This window comes from Pleurodeles waltl, chromosome 1_2, assembly GCF_031143425.1.
Source record: "Pleurodeles waltl isolate 20211129_DDA chromosome 1_2, aPleWal1.hap1.20221129, whole genome shotgun sequence".
NCBI classification, from domain to species: Eukaryota; Metazoa; Chordata; class Amphibia; order Caudata; family Salamandridae; genus Pleurodeles; species Pleurodeles waltl.
In genome coordinates, this window is record NC_090437.1 from 102,278,776 (window position 1) to 102,303,274 (window position 24,499).

At 44.9% G+C, this 24,499-nt stretch overlaps 1 protein-coding gene across 2 annotated transcripts in view; it reads left to right on the plus strand.

Moving 5' to 3' along the window:
- Positions 1-24,499, plus strand: part of PIGG (phosphatidylinositol glycan anchor biosynthesis class G (EMM blood group)) — a 990,222-nt gene that overhangs the window by 461,382 nt on the left and 504,341 nt on the right. For both annotated transcript variants that reach the window (XM_069236721.1, XM_069236724.1), the window contains one exon: positions 1,136-1,327. In XM_069236721.1, coding sequence (XP_069092822.1) covers positions 1,136-1,327 — 192 coding nt within the window. The remainder of the gene's footprint in view (positions 1-1,135; positions 1,328-24,499) is intronic.

Below are 24,499 nucleotides of genomic sequence, written 5' to 3' on the forward strand. Positions count from 1 at the left end.
TTAAACACATTACCACACTTTGCTGGTAGTTTTGAGGTAAGGATTTTTGAGGCATTATGTAGTCTTACATTGTCATTGATGTGATTACATCACATGACGCAATTACTTTTATTGCTAAAGTCAAAGTGTACAGATGGTAATATGTGCAGGGAAAAGGGTAAACCAAAAACTATTTAGCATTCGTGTGGCATTAAAGCGCCAACGTGTAAGATACAACATTAATGGAAATGAATGCTAATAAAGTATTGAGCTTGCCTGTTAGGTCACAAAATAGTGACTTACTGGGTTGAAATTGTCTTTTTCAAATGAAAAAGGGACACAGGTAAAATTAATAAATGGAATGAGTTTAATTTGTGAGAACTCTAAAGAAATTATTCTATCTTGGTTTACTTCGACTCCCTAAAACATTTGTTCATATTACACTTCGGGGTCAAGGGACAGTGCGGTATGCACATATTTGTAATTATTAGAGGTTCAATGTATATATAAAGCTAGCAAATGCCTATTTATATGACATAATGTTGCTTTCATTCTCCCCTGTACAACAACATGAATGGCAGGCACTAGGTTCGTGTTACAAAATGCCTTCAGTTCGCAGTCCAGAAAGGAAATTTAAGTCCAGATTCATGTGTTAAATTCATTAATAACGCTTTGTCAGGAGGTACTTCACCCCTTTCTTGAACAAACAGAAAAAACACATAAATACATCTTTATTGCTCACTTTCGATCTGAACTCCTTGAAAAAGTCCTTGGATGCTGCAGTACATCCCGCTCCCGTGGCTGTGCGCTGGTGTATTTGAGAACAAAGCTGGGTGGCTGTTTCATGCTGCTGCTGTGCAACCCTCTTCATTTGTTCTATTATTGGCTGTAGTGCTATGTACTATGAGTTCATCAATGTGCGACAAAAATAGAATATGCAGCATATGGTGAGAAAAGAGGAGAACTATTTTTGAAAGAATGTGCTCAAGAAGAATGCCTCATTAAAATGATTTTATGTTGCCTAATTAGAATATATTTAAGCTCGCTTTCTAGAAAGTAGCTAAAAAGCAGTCTAAAATATTTCACTAACGCAATATCCGTATGCCTGTAGCAATATAGAATTGTAAAAACGCATCAATATTTTTATTTTTCACAGCTCCGAACATAAAGCTGCACTCTCGTTTCTGACTGCTCTGTCCATGGCTATGATCTTTATCCTTGTGCAGAGAAGATGCTCACTTGTTTCAAAAATAGCCATGGCACTAGGGCTCCTGGGAATATACAGTTACCGGGCAGCCACTGGAAATGTGGTATTTCCATGGCAACGTGACAGCCGAGATATATCCAAGTAAGTTTACTAGCACTTATTTAATTCCCTTTTTAGAAAGGGTTTAACTCCCATTAGACTGAATTTATATTCTGCTTCGTGTTTCTTCATTGTAGGTATTATCCAACCATAAAGCTACTACATAAGCCAGGGTTTCTTTAAAGGTGCACATGGGTTTCCTTTAAAATCACATTACGCAAGATGTCCTTCATGTAGCCTTCTCTTGCAGTTTATCCCTGGAACCCTTTTTTAGGTCTTGCCTAACATAGTGTGTGTGCTGTTGCTTGCGACCTCTTTTGCTTTCTGACAGTGGGCTTAGAGGCAACCCATTACATACCATTGGTTGGCTTCATTGTCACTCATTTGCTTGCTTCTTATTGGTCAGCTGCTGATAGCTTCATTCCTCTTCGTGTGTTTGTCCCTCCCCTGACAGAAGGATGCATTACTTGTGTCCTTGCACTGCTCATTTTGTAGATGCTACCTTTTTCTTTGCGTTTAAGCACTCTACGAGAGTGTGTATTTTTCAGTTGTCTCCCTCATGTTCTCACTCGTGCTACCTCCTTACCTCTGTTGCCTCCCTCTCCACGTCCTCACTTTATTGCCTCCTGCCCCCTCTCCGTAGCCTCCTGCCCCCTCCCCATTGCCTCCTGCCCCACAATACACAAAAAAGCATTATGACATGGCCTGTGCTGGCTGGATCACTGCTATTTTTTCACACACCCATCTTTGTCTGTTATCCCCTCACGCCATCCCTCCTTTAGTGTTGCCTCCTACCCTGCCCTCTCTCTCTCTTTCTCTCTCCCTCTCCCTCTCCCCAACAGCAATTAAAAAAAAAAAGGTCAGTTATGCAGCTAGCACTGGGCATGTCATAGTTTTGTTTCACTTTCAACTACGATGCACTGCTGCCATGCTGCTGTACAACATGGCTAAAACATTTACAAAGCCAGTAGCTCTAATAGGTGAGATCTCTTGGCTTTGACAAAACCTGTGTTAATATGTGTATTTCTACATTACTGTACTCCGCAGCAATGATCCTTGCCTGATTATTTCCTTTTTTAATTTAAGAAATTGTGTGATGCCTGGCAAAAGATTGTTAGCCATCAAACTATTTTCCAGTGTATTTTTTTATTTGCTAGAAACATAATATGACTGATACTTTGTAGTATTACACTTTTGCTTATTGTTTCCTTGGTAGAACTATCCTTGTATAATGTTTAATTTTCAAAGACCTTCGCATAATTCCACTCAGTTGATTCTCTGCATCTTTTCGTTAACTGCCTGCCTCGGAGCCTCTCCCTCCTTTGACAATATTGAACAACGCATCAAAGATTTTATTTGCCCCTATATATTTTTTTGTACATGTTTTACAGTACATTTGGGACTTGTTTCTGCCTCTGGAAATCCCACGACCAGTATTAGATTATTATCCAAGCTGGTGGAGAAGTTTGAAAATAGTGGATGCCACAGGTCTATCCATATTATTATCTGTTTATCAGTGGAGGTGCTGTAGTGTGTGCATTCAACAAGGTGGATGTAGAGCATTTTTTTTTTATAAATGAAGTATATCGGCACTCACAACAGTGCAGTAGGGATAGGAAAATACTTGTGATGCTGGCAAGAGAAGGTGGTCCCAGGCTAGGGAACTAGGGTTATGAATGGCGAAGATGTGGAACTTTAATGTCTTGGGAAAGAAGAGTTTTCTGTGAGTCAAACATAGTTCATATTGGAGCCTGGCTGTCAGATCAGCCCTCTTGGAAAAGTGATGGCAACATCTGAGTGAGAAATGTTGTGTTATTGACTCTAGGAATTTCTAGATTAAGGCAGTCATTGTTTTTGATACTACAGAATCCATCTGCCACCAAAAGCTACATTTTCAGGTAAGATACTTAGCCTGTGTATAGCTCCTTGGAAACAAAGCAGCCTATTTTGAATGTTATTTGTGCCTCTAAATGGTCTGGTCAGCAGATGAATAATGTGATTGGATTTTTTTAGTTGGTAAAAAGCAGCTTTGGACATTAGGCAATACTAAGTTGCAGTGTTACAATATTGTAAAAGCCTCTGACCCCCTGAGATGGGAGTGCCTATGGACTGTGCTGGAGGGGATGGTACTGGGAACAGTATTTATACCATGGATCCGGCTACTCTATGCTTGCTGGATGGCGCGGGTCCGCATCAGCACCTTGGTTTCTAAACCCATACCTATAGTGTCTTTTGCTCTAGCGTTAGAGTCCCTCACGCAGAGATTGCGACAGAACATGGCACGTTGGGGTATAGAGGTGGGTGGCGTGTACATGTGGTTTCCCTATGTGCAGATTACGCTTTACTCTATATTAGTCATCCAGAACAAGCAGTAATTGCATTGATGGAAATCATGTCAGCTTTCGGCAAGATCTCTGGCCTCTGCGTCAACCAGCAGAAATGGGTTCTATTCCCTCTGGCGAGCATATCAGAGACGGATGCCTCTGACCTGCCCTGCTGGGACTAGACTGGGAGCACCGTCATTCCCAATATTTGGGCATACAAGTGGTGCATACTGACTGATAATTATGCTTTAAACCTGGGAGCTGTGTTCACGTGCCTTGAGGCCTCAATCCAATTCTGGAATCGCCTCCTGCTTTTTATTATAGGAAGGGCAGCGCTAAGGAGAATGGTACTCCTCCCTCGCTGCCTTTATGTTCTGCAAAGCTCTGTGTCGCATTCCATGGGCAGCATTCAGCAAACTAAACAGTCTTCTTATTGCCCTGGTATGGGCAAATAAACAGAAAATGGTTAAATTAGACATGCTGAAACTGGATATGGAGTTAAGAGGTCTAAGCATAACTGACCTACAGACGTATTATTTCGCGGGAATCTTACAGTATGCCACACAATGGTGTTCTGGAGACCACACAGAGGGAAAAACTTTCCTAGCAAACTGGGATGGAGTAGCAAACCTCCCTGAATACTTGATGAGAGGGACTGGAGTGCAGATTGACACCCCCTTTATAGTATGCTAGGCAGCCGAACGGCAGTCACATGGGTGCTCCGAAGAGCCCCCTATGCGAAGCTTCTATCACTGACATGGTTCTCGGGATTTAAGTAGATACAGGCAGTGATGGATTTTTCACGATGGTACGCTGGGGGTTGCACAACAGCCAGAGACCTCTACCTGAACGGGGTCTTTCTCTCCGCGAATGAGGCCCAGGAGTGGTTTCTGCTACCACCCAGGCAATTCCTGCAATATGCCAAAATCTCCTGCACAGTTTGTGAGATGTGGCCCACCTTTCCCACCAAGCCTGAGGAATCTCATACACTGCAATTATTACTGGACCCTGGCTCCACTAGAAGAATGATCTCTTGCATATACAAGGCACTGAAATTGGATTGCAGAGTTGACTTCTCACCAATTTGGGACTGGTGGATGGGAGGCTTAATGATCCCGCTCATCGATGCTGAGTGGTGCCGGGCATTTGTGCAGGTGTGAGGAGTGGCAAGTAATGCCTGGTGTAAATTTGTCCAATTAAATTATTCACACTGCACATATCTCACCCCTCAGAGGCTGCAAAAGATTTACACCACACAACAGCCGAGTTGCCCTAGACATGGGGTTGGATCCGGTGACATTCCTCCACATGCTTCCTGTGCCACAAAAGGGGATTAAAATGGGTTATAAATTTGCTCTGTTAGGTTTGGTCAATGCCATGTCACTATTCACTGGACTCCACCACCTGACCCCCCCACCCACATTGAAAAGGCGGGATGCGGACCTGCATGAATGACAGATAACGGAAGAGAGGAGACTTATACTGGTTCGCCCTGATGAAAATGCTGAATGTGATTTGCAGATATGGAATGCCACACTGAATGGACTGGAGTCAACAAAACCCCAGCCAGCCACATCTATTGAAGGTTTGCCGAGCAAGGACACACAAAGGACTTGTGTGTGAATGAGAGAGTCACCCCGCCAACTTGAACAAGTCTCAGAGACTAGTGTAGATCATGCCTTACACCAATGCACAGGATTGGATCAGTATGACAGATTGCACACTAGAGACGACTAGAAAAACATACCCTACTGAAGCCCTCCCACACACGGCAAGCCAGACATACCATGCTCCCACCATGGATGGTCCCAGACCCCTCCACCTCCCCTACATTCTGCGTCCAGACTAGGAGTGAAGACTTGGGGTTGATGAGATGGCAGACCCCACTGGGGACGTGAGATTGACAGCACCGAATTACATCCCCCTTCCCCACTCTTCAGCTGGAGATGCCTTTATGGTAGTAGCTAACACCTTCCTCTGCAACTAACGCCACACCTTTCTCCCCGTAAAGGCTGATTCTAGATACACGTCATCTAGCTGCCCACTGCCAAATTAATTTTAGTTGGTTGTTAATGTTTTGCTTCTCTGGTTGAAAAAAAATTGTATCCAAGCGAAGGAAACTGATCATATTGGTATTAGCCTGTAGTTACTGTGTATGTTAATAACATCCTGAATTGATGTGAGGAACTTCAATAAAGACAATTTTTTTAAAACGTTGCAGTGTCAGGTCTATGTTATATATACTCAGTGCACTGTTCCAAAGGAACAAAAAGACCCTATATAATATATAGGAAGAAGGGCGGGCGAAGGTATGATTGATTCCAGGAGAGCCCTCAAGGACCCAATAGGGTAACATGTTTCATCATTGGGCTATCTCCACGTCAGACCGGTGCTGCAATGTCTGGCGGACCACCCAAAAATAAGGGTGGTACTTAACCGTTGGCCAATCACCAAATGGAGGTCTGCAACAAGAACTGACAACAAAAAAAATTAAAAAGGGGAGTGAAGGAGAGTGAGAGTAAGATAAAATTGGCTCTGAACCTTAAAGCATCACTTTAATGAGTCAGAAACAAGGTACAGGCCAAGATTAAAATGTATAAGAAGAGTTTTAGTGGGAATAATGTCCCGCTATACTCTATGGAGGAGGAGGGATAGTATGCCTAATCCTGTCTAGATGGTCAACATGTTTCGCGTCCTTACTTGGTGTGAGAAGGTAGCCTCTTTCTAGCCTTGTTACCCCCACTTTTGGCCTGTTTGTGAGTGTATGTCAGGGTGTTTGTCACTGTTTTCACTGTCTCACTGGGATCCTGATAGCCAGGCCTCAGTGCTCATAGTGAAAACACTATGTTTTCAGTATGTTTGTTATGTGTCACTGGGATCCTGCTGGTCAGGACCCCAGTGCTCATAGGTTTGTGGCCTATATGTATGTGTCACTGGGACCCTGTCACACAGGGCCCCAGTGCTCATAGGTGTGCATGTATATGTTCCCTGTGTGGTGCCTAACTGTCTCACTGAGGCTCTGCTAACCAGAACCTCAGTGGTTATGCTCTCTCATTTATTTCAAATTGTCACTAACAGGCTAGTGACCAATTTTACCAATTTACATTGGCTTACTGGAACACCCTTATAATTCCCTAGTATATGGTACTGAGGTACCCAGGGTATTGGGGTTCCAGGAGATCCCTATGGGCTGCAGCATTTCTTTTGCCACCCATAGGGAGCTCTGACAATTCTTACACAGGCCTGCCACTGCAGCCTGGACGAAATAACGTCCACGTTATTTCACAGCCATTTTACACTGCACTTAAGTAACTTATAAGTCACCTATATGTCTAACCTTTACCTGGTAAAGGTTGGGTGCAAAGTTACTTAGTGTGAGGGCACCCTGGCACTAGCCAAGGTGCCCCCACATTGTTCAGAGCCAATTCCCTGAACTTTGTGAGTGCGGGGACACCATTACACGCGTGCACTACATATAGGTCACTACCTATATGTAGCTTCACAATGGTAACTCCGAATATGGCCATGTAACATGTCTATGATCATGGAATTGCTCCCCTCTATGCCATCCTGGCATAGTTGGCACAATCCCATGATCCCAGTGGTCTGTAGCACAGACCCTGGTACTGCCAAACTGCCCTTCCTGGGGTTTCACTGCAGCTGCTGCTGCTGCCAACCCCTCAGACAGGCATCTGCCCTCCTGGGGTCCAGCCAGGCCTGGCCCAGGATGGCAGAACAAAGAACTTCCTCTGAGAGAGGGTGTGACACCCTCTCCCTTTGGAAAATGGTGTGAAGGCAGGGGAGGAGTAGCCTCCCCCAGCCTCTGGAAATGCTTTGTTGGGCACAGAGGTGCCCAATTCTGCATAAGCCAGTCTACACCGGTTCAGGGGACTGCTTAGCCCTGCTCTGGCGCGAAACTGGACAAAGGAAAGGGAAGTGACCACTCCCCTGACCTGCACCTCCCCTGGGAGGTGTCCAGAGCTCCTCCAGTGTGCTCCAGACCTCTGCCATCTTGGAAACAGAGGTGCTGCTGGCACACTGGACTGCTCTGAGTGGCCAGTGCCACCAGGTGACGTCAGAGACTCCTTGTGATAGGCTCCTTCAGGTGTTGCTAGCCTATCCTCTCTCCTAGGTAGCCAAACCCTCTTTTCTGGCTATTTAGGGTCTCTGTCTCTGGGGAAACTTCAGATAACGAATGCAAGAGCTCATCCGAGTTCCTCTGCATCTCTCTCTTCACCTTCTGATAAGGAATCGACTGCTGACCGCGCTGGAAGCCTGCAAACCTGCAACATAGTAGCAAAGACGACTACTGCAACTCTGTAACGCTGATCCTGCCGCCTTCTCGACTGTTTTCCTGCTTGTGCATGCTGTGGGGGTAGTCTGCCTCCTCTCTGCACCAGAAGCTCCGAAGAAATCTCCCGTGGGTCGACGGAATCTTCCCCCTGCAACCGCAGGCACCAAAAAGCTGCATTACCGGTCCCTTGGGTCTCCTCTCAGCACGACGAGCGAGGTCCCTCGAATCCAGCGACTCTGTCCAAGTGACCCCCACAGTCCAGTGACTCTTCAGTCCAAGTTTGGTGGAGGTAAGTCCTTGCCTCACCTCGCTGGGCTGCATTGCTGGGAACCGCAACTTTGCAGCTACTCCGGCCCCTGTGCAATTCCGGCGGAAATCCTTTGTGCACAGCCAAGCCTGGGTCCACGGCACTCTAACCTGCATTGCACGACTTTCTAAGTTGGTCTCCGGCGACGTGGGACCCCTTTGTGCAACTTCGGCGAGCACCGTTTCACGCATCCTCGTAGTGCCTGTTTCTGGCACTTCTCCGGGAGCTACCTGCTTCAGTGAGGGCTCTTTGTCTTGCTCGACGTCCCCTCTCTCTTCAGGTCCAATTTGCGACCTCCTGGTCCCTCCTGGGCCCCAGCAGCGTCCAAAAACGCCAAACGCACGATTTGCGACTAGCAAGGCTTGTTGGCGTCCTTTCGGCGGGAAAACACTTCTGCACGACTCTCCAAGGCGAGAGGGATCCGTCCACCAAAGGGGAAGTCTCTAGTCCTTTTCGTTCCTGCAGAAACCTCAGCTTCTTCTGTCCAGTAGAAGCTTCTTTGCACCCGCAGCTGGCATTTCCTGGGCATCTGCCCATCTCCGACTTGCTTGTGACTTTTGGACTTGGTCCCCTTGTTCCACAGGTACCCTAGATTGGAAATCCACAGTTGTTGCATTGCTGGTTTGTGTCTTTCCTGCGTTATTCCTCTAACACAACTACTTTGTCCTTAGGGGAACTTTAGTGCACTTTGCACTCACTTTTCAGGGTCTTGGGGAGGGTTATTTTTCTAACTCTCACTATTTTCTAATAGTCCCAGCGACCCTCTACAAGGTCACATAGGTTTGGGGTCCATTCGTGGTTCGCATTCCACTTTTGGAGTATATGGTTTGTGTTGCCCCTATCCCTATGTTTCCCCATTGCATCCTATTGTAACTATACATTGTTTGCACTGTTTTCTAAGACTATACTGCATATTTTTTCTATTGTGTATATATATCTTGTGTATATTTCCTATCCTCTCACTGAGGGTACACTCTAAGATACTTTGGCATATTGTCATAAAAATAAAGTACCTTTATTTTTAGTATAACTGTGTATTGTGTTTTCTTATGATATTGTACATATGACACTAAGTGGTACTGTAGTAGCTTCACACGTCTCCTAGTTCAGCCTAAGCTGCTCTGCTAAGCTACCATTATCTATCAGCCTAAGCTGCTAGACACCCTATACACTAATAAGGGATAACTGGGCCTGGTGCAAGGTGCAAGTACCCCTTGGTACTCACTACAAGCCAGTCCAGCCTCCTACATTGGTTGTGCAGTGGTGGGATAAGTGCTTGAGACTACTTACCACTCTTGTCATTGTACTTTTCATAAGAGAAAAATATACAAAACAAGGTCAGTGTATATACACATAGCCAAAAAGTTTAGCATTTCCTCTTTTCACTCTTTTCTAAGTGCTGAAAAGTACCTCTAAACTTTCAAAAAGTTCTAAAAAGTTTAAAAAGTTTTTTTCTCTGTCTTTCTAAAAGCTCTGACAAACTTTTTATCTTTTACTATCACTTTAACTCTCTCTAAAAATGTCTGGCACAGGCCAAAATGTTGATCTGTCCAAACTTGCATATGACAACCTTAGCTGGAAAAGAGCAAGGAGTCTCTGTATAGAGAGAGGTTTGAGTGTAGGGAAGAATCCTTCCTTGGAACTGTTACTTAACATGCTTAGAGAACAGGATAAGGCCATAGGTGCCTCATCTGTTGAAAAAGTACCTAATAGTTCTCAATCTGATTCAGGGACTCCCCCAGGAAAAGATTCAGGAAAGAAACTTCCTAGCCTGCCCATTACTAGACAGTCTAGCATAGTTGGTAATGATGATGAGCCACACCATACAAATAGTGTTGTCTCACATCATAGCAAAAGCATTTACTCTCACCATACTGGTAGTAATGTTTCTGTTAAACAAGCTGTTAGGGTGGCTTCTGTAAGGGACAGGTCTCCTTCTGTTCATTCCCATCATAGCTCTGTTTCTAGGAATGTCCCTCCCACCAACCCTGATGACAGAATGTTAGAGAGGGAACTCAATAAGTTGAGGGTGGAACAAACCAGACTGAAGCTTAAAAAGCAACAGCTGGATTTGGATAGACAGTCTTTTGAATTAGAGAAGGAAAGACAGAAGTTGGGTTTAGATACCCATGGTGGCAGCAGCAGTATTCCCCATAGTCATCCTGCAAAAGAGCATGATTCCAGGAATCTGCACAAGATAGTTCCCCCTTATAAGGAGGGGGATGACATTAACAAGTGGTTTGCTGCACTTGAGAGGGCCTGTGTTGTACAGGATGTCCCTCAAAGGCAGTGGGCTGCTATCCTATGGCTATCATTTAGTGGAAAAGGTAGGGATAGGCTCCTTACTGTGAAAGAAAATGATGCTAATAATTTCCAAGTTCTTAAGAATGCACTCCTGGATGGTTATGGCTTAACCACTGAACAGTACAGGATAAAGTTCAGAGAGACCAAAAAGGAGTCTTTCACAAGACTGGGTTGATTTCATTGACCATTCAGTGAAGGCCTTGGAGGGGTGGTTACATGGCAGTAAAGTTACTGATTATGAAAGCCTGTATAACACAATCCTGAGAGAGCATATACTTAATAATTGTGTGTCTGATTTGTTGCACCAGTACCTGGTAGACTCTGATCTGACCTCTCCCCAAGAATTGGGAAAGAAGGCAGACAAATGGGTCAGAACAAGGGTGAACAGAAAAGTTCATACAGGGGGTGACAAAGATGGCAATAAGAAGAAAGATGGTGAAAAATCTCAAGATAAGCATGGGGATAAGGGTAAAACCAAAGATCCCACTTCAAATCTTAAACACTCTTCAGAGGGTGGGGATAAAACTAATTATTCCTCTTCTTCTCAACCTGCACACATTAAAAAGCCTTGGTGCTTTGTGTGTAAAAACAGAGGCCATAGGCCAGGGGATAAGTCCTGTCCAGGTAAACCCCCTGAGCCTACCACCACTAATACATCAAGCTCTAGTGCCCCTAGCAGTAGTGGTACTAGTGGTGGGACTGCTGGCAACAGTCAAGTTAAGGGTGTAGTTGGGTTCACTTTTGGGTCCATAGTAGAAACTGGGGTAGTCAGTCCCAAGACAGTTTCTGTCACACCTAGTGGCATTGGCCTTGCCACACTGGCTGCTTGTCCCCTTACAATGGATAAGTACAGGCAGACAGTTTCAATAAATGGTGTTGAGGCCTTGGCCTACAGGGACACAGGTGCCAGTTTCACTTTGGTGACTGAAAACCTAGTGCACCCTGATCAACACATCATTGGACAACAGTATAAGATTATTGATGTCCATAACTCCACTAAGTTTATTCCCTTAGCTATAATTCAGTTTAGTTGGGGTGGAGTTACTGGCCCTAAGCAGGTGGTGGTATCACCTAGCTTACCTGTAGACTGTCTCTTAGGTAATGACCTAGAGGCCTCAGGTTGGGCAGATGTAGAGTTTTATGCCCATGCAGCCATGCTGGGCATCCCTGAGGAATTGTTCCCTCTCATTTCTACTGAAATGAAAAAGCAAAGGAGAGAAGGCCTGAAAACTCAGGATCCCTCCCCATCAACAGGTAAAAAGGGTATCACAGTATCCCCTAACCACCCTGCCATTCAGGATAGCATTCCTGTGGTGGGAGAAACCTCTCCTGGGGTGACACCTGTTCCAAGGGAATCATCAGCTGGCAAAGCTGGACTCCCTGAGGTAGAAGTACCTCTCTGTGGGATAACTAACATTGGTGACAAAAAGAGCACCATTTTAGTTAACATGGAGCATCCCTCCAACCCTCCCAGAGAAACTTTAGTGCAGAAACCCTGTACTGCCTCACAACACTTAGGACAGCATCCCTGCCCTAGTGTGGAGCTCATAGGACAGCATCCCTGCCTTGCTCCAACTCAAGAGAAACAGCATCCCTGTTCTCTCTTCCAGCCATTTGGACAAAGTTTTTGCCCAGCTATGGCTTTTCTGAGACAGCATCCCTGTCTGGCATTCCCGTCATTACAAATAGGTTCAGTGGACAATTCCTACTGCTCTAAACTAAAACTTACTGATAAAAACTCTGAAAATACATCTTCACATTGTTGCTTAGCTAAAAAACTTAAAACAGGGTGGTTTACATCCCCACAGGGAAGTAACCATATAGTGGATGATAAAGGGAGTAACCAGTCTATTGCAGAGCTACTCTCTACTTATCACCACTTAGACAATAAAGTCTCAACTGGCCAAGGTTAGCCTTATTGTCCTTCGTTTGGGGGGGGGGGGGGGTTGTGTGAGAAGGTAGCCTCTTTCTAGCCTTGTTACCCCCACTTTTGGCCTGTTTGTGAGTGTATGTCAGGGTGTTTGTCACTGTTTTCACTGTCTCACTGGGATCCTGATAGCCAGGCCTCAGTGCTCATAGTGAAAACACTATGTTTTCAGTATGTTTGTTATGTGTCACTGGGATCCTGCTGGTCAGGACCCCAGTGCTCATAGGTTTGTGGCCTATATGTATGTGTCACTGGGACCCTGTCACACAGGGCCCCAGTGCTCATAGGTGTGCATGTATATGTTCCCTGTGTGGTACCTAACTGTCTCACTGAGGCTCTGCTAACCAGAACCTCAGTGGTTATGCTCTCTCATTTATTTCAAATTGTCACTAACAGGCTAGTGACCAATTTTACCAATTTACATTGGCTTACTGGAACACCCTTATAATTCCCTAGTATATGGTACTGAGGTACCCAGGGTATTGGGGTTCCAGGAGATCCCTATGGGCTGCAGCATTTATTTTGCCACCCATAGGGAGCTCTGACAATTCTTACACAGGCCTGCCACTGCAGCCTGAGTGAAATAACGTCCACGTTATTTCACAGCCATTTTACACTGCACTTAAGTAACTTATAAGTCACCTATATGTCTAACCTTTACCTGGTAAAGGTTGGGTGCAAAGTTACTTAGTGTGAGGGCACCCTGGCACTAGCCAAGGTGCCCCCACATTGTTCAGAGCCAATTCCCTGAACTTTGTGAGTGCGGGGACACCATTACACGCGTGCACTACATATAGGTCACTACCTATATGTAGCTTCACAATGGTAACTCCGAATATGGCCATGTAACATGTCTATGATCATGGAATTGCCCCCCTCTATGCCATCCTGGCATAGTTGGCACAATCCCATGATCCCAGTGGTCTGTAGCACAGACCCTGGTACTGCCAAACTGCCCTTCCTGGGGTTTCACTGCAGCTGCTGCTGCTGCCAACCCCTCAGACAGGCATCTGCCCTCCTGGGGTCCAGCCAGGCCTGGCCCAGGATGGCAGAACAAAGAACTTCCTCTGAGAGAGGGTGTGACATCCTCTCCCTTTGGAAAATGGTGTGAAGGCAGGGGAGGAGTAGCCTCCCCCAGCCTCTGGAAATGCTTTGTTGGGCACAGAGGGGCCCAATTCTGCATAAGCCAGTCTACACCGGTTCAGGGGACCCCTTAGCCCTGCTCTGGCGCGAAACTGGACAAAGGAAAGGGGAGTGACCACTCCCCTGACCTGCACCTCCCCTGGGAGGTGTCCAGAGCTCCTCCAGTGTGCTCCAGACCTCTGCCATCTTGGAAACAGAGGTGCTGCTGGCACACTGGACTGCTCTGAGTGGCCAGTGCCACCAGGTGACGTCAGAGACTCCTTGTGATAGGCTCCTTCAGGTGTTGCTAGCCTATCCTCTCTCCTAGGTAGCCAAACCCTCTTTTCTGGCTATTTAGGGTCTCTGTCTCTGGGGAAACTTCAGATAACGAATGCAAGAGCTCATCCGAGTTCCTCTGCATCTCTCTCTTCACCTTCTGATAAGGAATCGACTGCTGACCGCGCTGGAAGCCTGCAAACCTGCAACATAGTAGCAAAGACGACTACTGCAACTCTGTAACGCTGATCCTGCCGCCTTCTCGACTGTTTTCCTGCTTGTGCATGCTGTGGGGGTAGTCTGCCTCCTCTCTGCACCAGAAGCTCCGAAGAAATCTCCCGTGGGTCGACGGAATCTTCCCCCTGCAACCGCAGGCACCAAAAAGCTGCATTACCGGTCCCTTGGGTCTCCTCTCAGCACGACGAGCGAGGTCCCTCGAATCCAGCGACTCTGTCCAAGTGACCCCCACAGTCCAGTGACTCTTCAGTCCAAGTTTGGTGGAGGTAAGTCCTTGCCTCACCTCGCTGGGCTGCATTGCTGGGAACCGCGACTTTGCAGCTACTCCGGCCCCTGTGCACTTCCGGCGGAAATCCTTTGTGCACAGCCAAGCCTGGGTCCACGGCACTCTAACCTGCATTGCACGACTTTCTAAGTTGGTCTCCGGCGACGTGGGACCCCTTTGTGCAACTTCGGCGAGCACCGTTTCACGCATCCTCGTAGTGCCTGTTTCTGGCACTTCTCCGGGTGCTACCTGCTTCAGTGAGGGCTCTTTGTCTTGCTCGACGTCCCCTCTCTTTTCAGGTCCAATTTACGACCTCCTGGTCCCTCCTGGGCCCCAGCAGTGTCCAAAAACGCCAAAACGCACGATTTGCGACTAGCAAGGCTTGTTGGTGTCCTTTCGGCGGGAAAACACTTCTGCACGACTCTCCAAGGCGAGAGGGATCCGTCCACCAAAGGGGAAGTCTCTAGCCCTTTTCGTTCCTGCAGAAACCTCAGCTTCTTCTGTCCAGTAGAAGCTTCTTTGCACCCGCAGCTGGCATTTCCTGGGCATCTGCCCATCTCCGACTTGCTTGTGACTTTTGGACTTGGTCCCCTTGTTCCACAGGTACCCTAGATTGGAAATCCACAGTTGTTGCATTGCTGGTTTGTGTCTTTCCTGCGTTATTCCTCTAACACGACTACTTTGTCCTTAGGGGAACTTTAGTGCACTTTGCACTCACTTTTCAGGGTCTTGGGGAGGGTTATTTTTCTAACTCTCACTATTTTCTAATAGTCCCAGCGACCCTCTACAAGGTCACATAGGTTTGGGGTCCATTCGTGGTTCGCATTCCACTTTTGGAGTATATGGTTTGTGTTGCCCCTATCCCTATGTTTCCCCATTGCATCCTATTGTAACTATACATTGTTTGCACTGTTTTCTAAGACTATACTGCATATTTTTTCTATTGTGTATATATATCTTGTGTATATTTCCTATCCTCTCACTGAGGGTACACTCTAAGATACTTTGGCATATTGTCATAAAAATAAAGTACCTTTATTTTTAGTATAACTGTGTATTGTGTTTTCTTATGATATTGTACATATGACACTAAGTGGTACTGTAGTAGCTTCACACGTCTCCTAGTTCAGCCTAAGCTGCTCTGCTAAACTACCATTATCTATCAGCCTAAGCTGCTAGACACCCTATACACTAATAAGGGATAACTGGGCCTGGTGCAAGGTGCAAGTACCCCTTGGTACTCACTACAAGCCAGTCCAGCCTCCTACACTTGGTCAAAAAATGATCCCGTGACGCTTCTTCAGGACCTAGAAAACTACTTCTCCTGTTCAAAAAGAAATGTTATAAGTGCTGTAATGTCACTTACAAATTGAAGACAAAGTCTGTCAGCGTCATATTATATTATATAGGGTCTTTTTGTTCCTTTGGAACAGTGCACTGAGTATATATAACAGGTTAATTTTGGAGACTGTGCACTGGACCAACAATCTCCCTGTCCCTCTTTTGTATGTAGTAGTGTCAGGTCTATTATTTCCTTAGATTTATAATAATTTCCTTTAAATCAAAGTCTGGATTCTAAATGGAGGACGACATTTTGTCACTTCTATATTCTCTGTGAAATCCAAATCTCCATCAAATCAGACTAGCTCTTGATAGCTGTTAAGATTTGTGCAGAAAGTCACTTTAGAGAATAGGCCAACTTCGAAGGCTTCCTAAAGATGTGATGTGATTATTTAATACCTGTTAAGATTGGATCCTTTAAATGAACATTCATGTGCTGTTTCTGGGCTCAACCCAGGTTTTTGCTCTGCTTTTACATATCCAGAATCATGCCATTGTGGTAAATTAAAAAGCCCTCTACAGATGACTTTGCATTATGACACTTATGTTACTACAGTGCAATAGTATGTAGTATGAGCTTTTTTCTTCCTTTGGCTGACTAGCTGGACCAGACAAGGGACACTAAATCAAGGGCTCACAACTTTTCAAGTGCGTTCCAACCCCCAACACCCTTGTGTGTGTGTGTATATGTGTATATATATATATATATATATATATATATATATATATATATATATATATATACACACACACACACATATACATATTCAAATACACCCATTTAATATCCTAAACCGTAAAATCCCTATGCAAATGTGTAAGCAATTGCAGAGTTTTTATTAAACTTTGGATTTATATGGGACACTTGTATTGATCTATTGTTCATAGTTTTGAGGCTTAGAGAAATCCACAGTCAATAGATTTGTTATCATTCACTGTGTTAAACCAGACCTAAAGTTGGCAGCAATTTCCAGCACTCATTTTCTCTTTGTCAAAGAAAGACCTTTTTAGGATATGCTTTTATCCTTCGTGAGAAATCTTGGCTTTGGATCTTCCCGAGCCCACACAACAGACAAACCCATCCACGATAGGACAATTGTGCCAAAATATGTATTCAGCAATACAAGGGGATTGCATCTTTTTGTGCCGATGCCCACGGTGGTTCTATTCCTTTCTATTTTGTGAACAACACAATAAACGTAGAGTGGATTGTGGGTCAGACTTTCTGTATTATTGAACGGCTTTCTTTTCTTTATTGATTCCTTACTCCAGAGTCAACGATTCTCACTGTTCTTTTTTGTCCCAACCAAAAAACATTTTGGTCTCTCGGTTTTAAATTTTTGGATCGGATGGTGCGTATCCTTTCACCGCAGATATAAGTTCTTGCATTGCTTATGAGGATTTTTCCTCTCTCTCCGTCCATGCTTACCTGCTCTCATCCACCCATTCTCATCATTAACAGTACTCGCCTCCCCACACACATTTCCCCCTGAAGTCAGGATTTCTTTTTCAACAATTGCAAGCTGGCCACATGTGTGCACACGCAGGCATTTTGGGCATCTTTGCATACTTGTTCTTAAATAAATTTGCCACTGCCGATGCCAGCATGTCTTCGTCTTCCATCTTTGAATGGATTTTCTTATAGTATAAGAAAATGTATTCAAAGATGGCCATGGCGGATGAGCACCCATTCGTACCTACCATGAAAGGGAAAAAAAGCATTGCACAGTCAATAGGCTTCGTGAGTGATACCAGTTAGCTTTGTAGATGGTCATTTATTGTTTTAACAAAGCACAACAAAAACACAGGTGCCATGGACAAATGTGTACAGCCAACTGATTGAGTAGCTCCATATCTGACAACATGTACTTCTGAGGGAGTAAGGCCAACATCTTCTAAATCGAGGAAGTCTTCACATGTCTCATAACGGTTGTATGACACAACCACGCTGGCCAGAAACATGCATGCCTTAACAACATGGTCGGGACAACGTCTTTTCCATGCATTGCTGTACCACGCATGCCTTTGCAACAAATTTTGTTGTAAAAGTATGATTAGCAAAGGTATATGTGAAAACAGCATGTGCGGTTGTGTTACGCAACTTCTTCTCTTACCATTAAAAATGACCCCAATCATCCCACCCGCCCTGAGGCCCAAAACTACCTCCACCCCTAAACCTCCCAAAACCCTGGCCCCAGTTTTTATAAAAAACTACCCCAATACCCCGACATGCATGTTTAAGGCAGAGGATCGGGGTAGTTTAAGCCCTAAATCCTCCCCCACCCCTAAACACTAAACTACCCCGACAACCCCCCACCTGTCCTGAGCTCTAAAACCTTCCCTCACCCCTAATAACTAAACTACCCTGACCCCCCACCCACCCTAAGCCCTACCGACTCCCTCCACTCCATCCCTAAAAAGTAAAGTACCCTGACACCCCTCACTCGTCCTGAGCTCTAAAACCTTCCCTCACCCCTAATAACTAAACTACCCTGACCCCCCACCCACCCTAAGCCCTAAAAAACATAAACTACCCCGACTCCCTCCACTCCGTCCCTAAAAAGTAAAGTACCCTGACACCTCTGCCATGAGCCCTAAAACCTTCCCCCACCCCTTATAACTGACTCCCCCGCCCACCTTAAGCTCCAATTCCACCCCACCGCTAAAAACTACCCCTAAACCTTGCCCCGGCCCCACTTACCTCACTGCTTCCTCTCCCGATCCTTCATCCTCTCCTCTCTGCCCTTCTCCCTCCCGTCCTTAAACCTTCCCTGCCCCTAAAAAATAAAATACCTGACCCCCCCACCACCCTAAGCCCTAAATTAAAAAACTGCCCTGACCCTCCACCCTGCACCTAAGAAATAAACTGCCCGACCCCTCACCAACCCTTTGCCCTAATATCCACCCCCACCGCTAAAAACTATCCCCCAAACCCTGCCTCTCCCCACTTACCTCACCAAATCTTCTCCTGATCATTCCTCCTCTCTTTTCTGTCCTTCTTCCACCCTTCCTCAAACCTACCTCCTCCTCTAAAAAATGAACTGCCCGACCCCCTACCTCACCCTAAAAAATAAACTACCTGACCCCTCAACCACCCTAAGCCCTAAAAAATAAACTACTCCGACCCCCCACTCTAAACCCTAAAAAATAAAATACCCCCATTCTCCCCAACCCACCCTAAGGCCTAAATCCACCCCTAAAAACTACCCCTGAACCCTGTCCAGCCCACTTACCTCACCGCATCCTCTCCTGATCCTTCCTGCTCTTATCTCAGCAACACTAGACGCTCTTTGCCTTAACCATGCATACGTGTGGTTTAGGCACATGCATGTTTAAGGCAGAGAAAAAGGAAGTTGTGGTTTATGCAAGCATTGTTCCGCTTGGATGGTAAACATCCCTGTGGTTTAGGCCGCATTGTTTAAGACGTTTCCCATCTCATAACTGTTCTAACCACAGTCTCAATTGCCAGTTAGCAATATTGTACTATTATATCTTTGTTTTTTTAGGGATTTTTTGACCCTCCACTTTCTTTACTTGTTTGTGATTCACATTGCAGACATCTCTTGCCATACACTTAGATCATCTTTAAGTTTATTATTAATTCTCATATTGGCCTTATGAATGTCTTCCCTGGGTAGTCATTCTTGTAGGTCTCATTCCCACAAGATCAGGATGGCCCAGATATGTGCATCCAATGGATTTGCTGTACATCCTCTGGCTAATAGAAGGCGCAGTGCAGCAAATTTGAATCACAGGTTTCTGCTCAGTATCTCAGATTGGAAACCGAGGGATCCATTTTAGCAAGCCACTCACTGAGTCACTTCACTCAACAGCTGCAGCGGCTGCTGCTGATAATAATGCTCGGTTCGGGCAGCGCGCAACATGGTTGCAGGAATAATTTAAAAAAAAATACAACCACTTGCCTGCCGCACGCCGCATCGCTGTTCCTCACCACCTTGGTGCTTCTCTGCTTGCTCCCCTCCCCCCAATCCAGACGCTTCTCTCATACTGTTACCCAGCATGAGAGAAGCAGCGGGATTGGTCTGAGCGGGCTGAAATGCTGCTCAGTTGGGGACTGGGAGCCTGCACTGGTTCTCCACCTGGCTGTGCAACACAGCCCCGGCGGAGAGTTCTAAGTGTGCATGTCAGTTTGGCCAGCTTAAGGAAGCCGGCCAAACAGACATACACGCTTGGAGTACACTTATCACTTCTCCTCCCTGCTGCTGACGCAGAGGATGGCCTCACCCCACCTTAGACTGGCAGATTTCATAGTAAAAAGTAAAATGATTATAAAATAGTTTTATTATTGTTTTATTTTTGTGCTTTCTGCTGCCTTTCAGCAGTGGGGCAACGATCCTCTGCCATAACGGAGGGGCTGCCCCAGAACAGCTACACAACAGCTCTATAGTAATTCAAAACAATTGGATTTCTCCAACCCACGTGTAGCCAATCCCCTACACTAACATGGCACCGTGGACTATCTGACATTGTTAGGGTATATTTTTCCCAGGGTTGTTGCAGCCAATAGGGCCCTGTGTAAAAACGTAAACTATCTAAACGAGAGCCTTGTGTTACTTAATGCACTGTTTGGGCAATACACTATTCAATTTTTTGTCTGTCAGACTGTCGAGTTGTACCTACTATGTATTCTGTATCATTAATTTCTGCTGTGATGGATCAGAGCCCGCTGTAGCCTTGAGTTGCATTTTTCTCCCGCCACCCCCTTTTTCCTGATTACCCAGACTTCAAATGTAGCAGATTTCGGGGGCGCCACTAGAATTCCTCCCATGGAATGTGAGCAGCATTCCTTAAACGAAAACGAGCATATGCTAGAAACTGTCCCTGTCTCACTCTTTATTGACTGAGTTAGCTCAAATGAGAGTAGCACAGCTCTCTGAAACAGATCCTCTGTTGCTGCAGAACCTCCCTGAATCCAGCCGTAAACTCTAGTCTCCCGATTTAACATAGAGAAATATGGGAAATCCCTTAACTCTGCCTTTGCGATTTAAGGAATGTATATTATCACTTCAGCTACCATCCAGACCAAGAACATCAATGAACCAGATATTCTCATGAGCCAGTACATTAACTATTCTTCACTTGTTAAAATATCAAAAAAATATATTGAAAACGAAATTAATACCGTTGTTTAATTAATTTGAAAATGTAATTGGTTGTTGCCTTACGTTGTCCCTTTTTTTTTTTTTTTTTACTATATATTATTTTAAACCGAGCAAATTATGCAAGGTGAGGTCTTCGAATGCGAAATTATACAGCGCACGTTTGTGAAAATCCCTATCACTTAAATCTGCACATCTGTGGCTTGTTTCAGGGGAGTCACTTTATTTCCTCCTTACTTCAGTTTCTCCTGCTGAGTTCCACGTGTTTTGCATGTAAAACCACTGAATTAACTTACACTTCTCTTTTTACATCAACTCAAATGATTTTATGATTTTGCGTGGTTTTTGGTGCCTTAACATGAGTTCCCCTCTACCTCTCTCCTGTAACCACTATTTGTTGTGACGTTTTAAAATGCACCAAAATGAACCCCATACACCTACTACTGTGGAGTCCTAAGTTTTCATGGGTTTCTCCATCACTAATTCTGGAAGCACCTGATAGACTTACTTCTGTGATGTCTATGGTTGATGCTGAGTGTCTTCTTACTCCATGTCTAGATTAAACTAATATAGCTACTCTTTTCCCTTACCCATTTCTGGATGAACAACTTAGATCTAAAGTTGCGTTGTCTAAGTTTTATTCTGAGCGTTTCCAGTGACACTTCTTGATGAACCCCATAGACGTCTATGGTAATGTCTGGTTTATCCTGGTTGTAGTCACCTCAGCTGGGCGGACTGTTTTGATCTACTATTACTGTGCTTTTATTGTTTTTTCTTAGACTGGCAAACTAAGCCTAAAGGTAGAATACATAAAAAAAAAATACAAGCTGTGACAAAGCCACTATGGGGGTTATTACAACTTTGGAGGAGGTATTACAAGTCCATTATATCCTATGGAACTCGTAATACGGCTGGTGGTATATCCGTCACTTTACCGTCACTTTTGGGACGGATTAACACCTCCTCCAAAGTTGTAATAACCCCCTATGTCTTGTGTTGACCACCATCCTTTTGCCTTCGTGAATGCCTGTTTTTAAAAGGGTTTGCAATTATGCTAGGCCCTCATCAATCTGAAAATAACAACATTAACTAAAAGCAAAAATATTTTTTGCTCTCATAAAGCACATCACCTGAGTAGTTCCTAGCAATTAAAGGAACTACTTAGAGTGTGTATGTGTTTTTTATGAAAGGGCAGAATGCCATCATCCAGTGAAGATAGCCAATGTCTGATGTGCGTTTATCCACTCCCCCAGGCTGTATGCTGTGGTGGGAGTATGAAATATGCGAATGACACAAGAACAGACCAATGGGTGAAAAGGACTGGCTGAAATCCACTGTGAGTGAGTACAGTATCATATAATGTTATTACATTTAAAAGGTCTTGGTTAACACTAGACATAATTAAGACCACAGTCTAATATAAATAAATATTCCAGATCCTTAACAAGGACTCAGGTCAAATTACCAAATTATACAATCAGTACAGATCAAAAGCTAGAGACGCCCAACAGGCTTTAATCTACAACACATCCAAGTGGACCTAAGCTTATTTTTATGTACTGCAGACATGTAGTGTGCAGGAGAGTGAACATTCACATCAGTTGCTAAAGCTAACCACAAGAACAGACAATAATAAAGAACACAGGAAACCCAGAACTAGGGCAAGGAAGGATCAAATATGAACACCCAAAGATTTACAGTCTTAGCTCTGCAAAGGCTAGATAATGTTTGACAGAAACAAAACGATTCTTATCATGATTTTAATCACAGGACATGCCTACTCTGAGGAATAATATGCAACTATAAAACCTTGTATCTAGTCACTGAGCTTAAAGTATTTGGTTACTATTAGCTGCTAAATAGGCCCACTTACTCGACAGGACATACATAAGATAATATATTCGCTCCCAGAAAATTAATCTCCTTGGCTAAATATAAGCCCACTAAATGGAGTGATGACCTCCTCATTCACTTTCATCTCAAGCTCTTATGACAACCTATTCATCAGTAGACTTCCCCACAGCCATATCTTTAGGACCCTGATAGAATCTCTATTTTTCTTTCCAACTTTATTTCATTTGTATTCAATGAGCACCATCCATACATTACAGCTATTAAGCAATGAATATTCAGATCTGCAACAACACATATAGCAACCCTCACAGGAGTCAACCCATCAATAATGACAATCCACGGTAAGCCCTCCATTTCCCCCACACTTTATGCTTTTGAGGACATCCATAGGATTATTAAATCGGCTTTTCTTGCTGAGTACACCAATCAATGCCAGCTCACCACACCTATATCGAGGGGCTGCAGGCTGCTTCCACAAGTGGGCTATGTCTCTTTTAGCCATTAAACAGGCCATCCCTGTAAAAGTGCCATCAGCACACGGGCCACCTAGTTCCTCAATCAGCCCCAGCAGTACTATCTTGGAGCTTAATTAAATTTGGTGCCCCAGGACCTCTGAGGTCTCCCACCTCACTGCATCCCAGAAGGGTTTCAACACCGGGCAGTCCCATGCCACATGGAAAAGGTCAGCTGCGGGAAATCTGCATCTCGCACACACAGATCGGGCCTCAAGAAACATCTGTTTTATGCGTGACAGATAGTTTGCTTGGAAGTTATTAACCTGTATCATACGCAGGCCCACGGATATTGCTAGCTTCCTGGGGGCCAGGCATGCCTCCCTCCAATCATCATCTAATTCACCTACCAAACCTACCTATTTCTACGGAAGACATTCAAAGCGGTCCATGGCATGAATAATCAAGGATTAGTAAATGTGAGTTATCTCTTTCTTTCCAAGATGCCCCATTAGTATCTTAGCCTCTAGGCGGCTATATTCTGGGTGTTGAGTGTCTGGGGGGAGGTTTGTCCTTACAGCGTACCTTATGTGACAGAAGAATTGTATGTTTGCTTGAGCATATTGTTCTTTTAAATCCTGGAAGGTCATCAGATTATCTCCTTTGTGAATGTCTCTCAGTTATGTAATACCTATTCAGTCTCACTGGTGAAATCCTTTTAGCGTAGGGAGCTGTTGGAACCACGTGCCCTGCCACAAGGGGGTTAGTCCCTTAAACCTGCAGTCCCATCTAATCAGGTGCGAAGCCGCTCTCCAGCAATGTATCGCCACACAAGTGCATGAGGGTGTCTCCGGAGACACATGCCCCGATATAATTGCCAAGAAGTCCCTCGAACCCTAGCAAGTAAAGTTCTAGGTGGTAGGCTGGATCGTTCCACCCTCCAGTAAACCACTCATGGATCTGCACCGATTGTGTGGCTAGACAGTATGTATAGTCTGGCACTCCCAATCCCTCCTCAAAAGGCGATTTCCGCACTGAGTTGAAGGCGACTCTGTGGTGCCCTCCAGCCCATATGAAAGTAGTAAGTTTAGAGGTCGGGGATCGGAACCACTTGCGGGGTAAAGGATTTGAGAAAGTTGTTAAGACATAGAGGTAAAGAGGGAGCCACATCATCTTAAAGATTGCGTCACGTCCTATAGGGTTGAGCGGCAGGCCATTCCACCTATGCAGATCTCAATCAAGGGCAAGGCCAAGCTTCGAAAGTTAAGCTGCCAGACCATATCTGGAAAGTGTGACATGTGAATCCCTAAGTATTTAGAGGTATTTTATTGTATGGGGCTGTCCGGGCACCAACATCGCACTTCAGTGTCCACTGACCCCTCCACCACGAT